The sequence below is a fragment of the Echinococcus granulosus genome (genome assembly GCF_000524195.1).
Source record: "Echinococcus granulosus chromosome Unknown EG_S00011, whole genome shotgun sequence".
Taxonomy (NCBI): Eukaryota; Metazoa; Platyhelminthes; class Cestoda; order Cyclophyllidea; family Taeniidae; genus Echinococcus; species Echinococcus granulosus.
The window spans coordinates 38,249-40,576 of record NW_020170391.1 but is presented as its reverse complement, the minus strand read 5'-3'; the positions used below and the strand labels follow the sequence as shown (position 1 = coordinate 40,576).

General features: G+C 39.8%; 1 protein-coding gene across 1 annotated transcript in view; it reads right to left on the bottom strand. All coding sequences in view use genetic code 11, as the record gives it.

Annotated features, from left to right (window-relative positions):
* Positions 1 to 1,612: 1,612 nt before the first annotated feature.
* The window catches only part of EGR_02386 (hypothetical protein), a gene marked incomplete at both ends in the record, with an annotated part of 20,276 nt that continues 19,560 nt past the window's right edge, over positions 1,613 to 2,328 (bottom strand). Inside the window, one exon of the mRNA XM_024491635.1 lies at positions 1,613 to 1,749. Within this exon, the coding sequence (XP_024353786.1) occupies positions 1,613 to 1,749 (137 nt within the window). The remainder of the gene's footprint in view (positions 1,750 to 2,328) is intronic.

Sequence of the window (2,328 nt, the reverse complement as noted above, 5' to 3'; positions counted from 1 at the left end):
TACGACTTTGGGTAATCTCGATACCAGCAATAGCTTCAGTCTTTCTATAGTGAAGAGGGGTCACTTCAGAAAATGAACATTCTAAAAGGAGGAAACTGCCTGAGTGGACCGGCTTCAGCAGTGTGCCTTCATGCTGATCGTGATGAGATACAGATTCAAAATTTTGCAAGAAAAATGCTAGTAACCCTGAATTAACAATAATTGTGGCACTGCTAATGTCTTCAACAAATACTTTGCTGCCTTTCTCATTTGATTGACCAGGTTCATGTAGTATAGTACGGCGCCTAAGCTCTTCTGCAACTGTTCCGCCCTTTCTCTTATCTTGCAGATTTTACTTATAAGAAGGGTTATATTAAGGAAGTGAATAAAAGACCTGATGGTTTATCGAGCAGAGCATGAATAAGCAAATCTCAAAGGTGCGAAAAAGTACAATTTCTCCTTAATTTTCATAATTTAGATAAAAGTTGGCCGTGACGGCAAAAGTTAGGTTGTAGTCCTTTATTTTTCTTAAACTTTTCCAATTACTTTAATTACATAACGATAACTTTGTGTGGCAAGTCAGAAACGGAGATTTAATTTGATTGTGGAATACTCAAAAATGGTCTCACAACATTATTTCTTATATGCTAAATGCTCCAATCTCTACTCCTTACCCCATACATTATTTTAAGTTTACATGAAGTGAAAAAGAAAGAAGGAGGGGAAGATGATGGGACAGAACGGGTGTGGAAGGTGACCGTCAAAAGTAGAAATGGAGAGTGTAAGGGTAGCTAAGTCGTGGCAGTCAATTAACTACTCCAACTAAGTCAACAGAGCTCCCTCGCACACATATATATGGTCGACAGGGGTTCTAGTTAATTCTGGGGACAATAGAGGTAAAAAATATATACAATCGACAGCAAATGTCCTGTCTTCACGCAAAGCATGAGAAACCTACCATATAAATTATCATATGCTCCCCATATTTCAATATGGATCCAAAAGTCAGTGACTACCAACTGTACTTTAGTAAACGGCATGCTTTGACGAGCAATAGAGGGGAGGAAAAGAGGGACATGCTTATAGCCACTACCTTGCCATGGCAAAGTAGTGGTCCACTGATGCCATACTGATCATTTTTGGCTTATGCGCAATTTGCTGCCCTCTGAATAACTGATTTATTTAGGTATCTTCTTCATCAAAGCTTGTGTAAAGTATTTGATTCATCAATAATCGGTGAAGCGTGCTGAGCAAATGCACTTACAAAGGAATAAGATCAGCTAATTATAGCACACATATTTATCAAAATGTTTAAGCACAGAAGAAGTGGATTTTAGATATACCTGCGTAATTAATAACTTCACGTTTGTGCATGTCAACTCAACAGTACCGCTAATGATCATCGTAGCAAAGCAGGCAATTCAACGCTTCCTCCCACCTCTAACGTAAGAAGTCGAGTAGAATCACTAAGCATCAGGGCTGAGGGCAGGACTGGACTTTCCAAAGAGTTAAATGGATTTGTCTGTCTTGACGAACAAAATCAGTGCCTAATTACAGACTGTTTAACATTTTCCTGTTCTCCTCTCCTTACCTCCCTGGGGTATTTAAGCCAGACTAAATATCACACTTACCCCTATATGCCTAAATCAAGGGAAAATAGATTCATAATTGACATCAGAAAGTCCATTGCAGGAATAGAAATATTTCTAAAGCATGGGACATCTAATTGACACAAACAGTTCTCCAGAAGTAACAGCAACAAATGTGCTACTTCAAGAAAAACAAGGTGGTAGAAATCTCACTAGAGGTGCCGCTAGCCTGTAGTGCGGAAAGCATTGCGAATGTACCACTCCCTCTAACGTTTGCCAACAGGACTCCCACGGAACTGACATTACGAAAGTAGCTAAGGCGATGCTCCATGGAGAAACAGGACGTTAATGCGATCGACCTAGTTTCCTTTGATAGTTGGATTTGCTGAAATGGAGTGGTCGAAACGGTGCACGGCAATCAAGGGGCTAATTTTGAAAGCCGACTCTTAATTGGCGAATGCAAGGTGTTTAGACGCTTCTCATAAGAAGCTAGTCTGGCTGTGTTTGTCATCTTAGGCTTTAATCGCAATCTTCAGGTTGCGCATCCCATTGGAATAAAACTTTTGGAGTTCGAATCGTCTTTTTGTCCTATATATTGCTTTTTGGATGTTCGGGTAGTGCTTACAACTTGAATATCTCAAAGATCCTGTAAGGTTTAGAAAAGATTCACTGAAGACCGTAAAGGACACTCCGTGTCGACGAATTTGGTGTGTACACTAAACTTGAGCGACGATTGTAATGTCTTTTGTCTTTGTGGCTT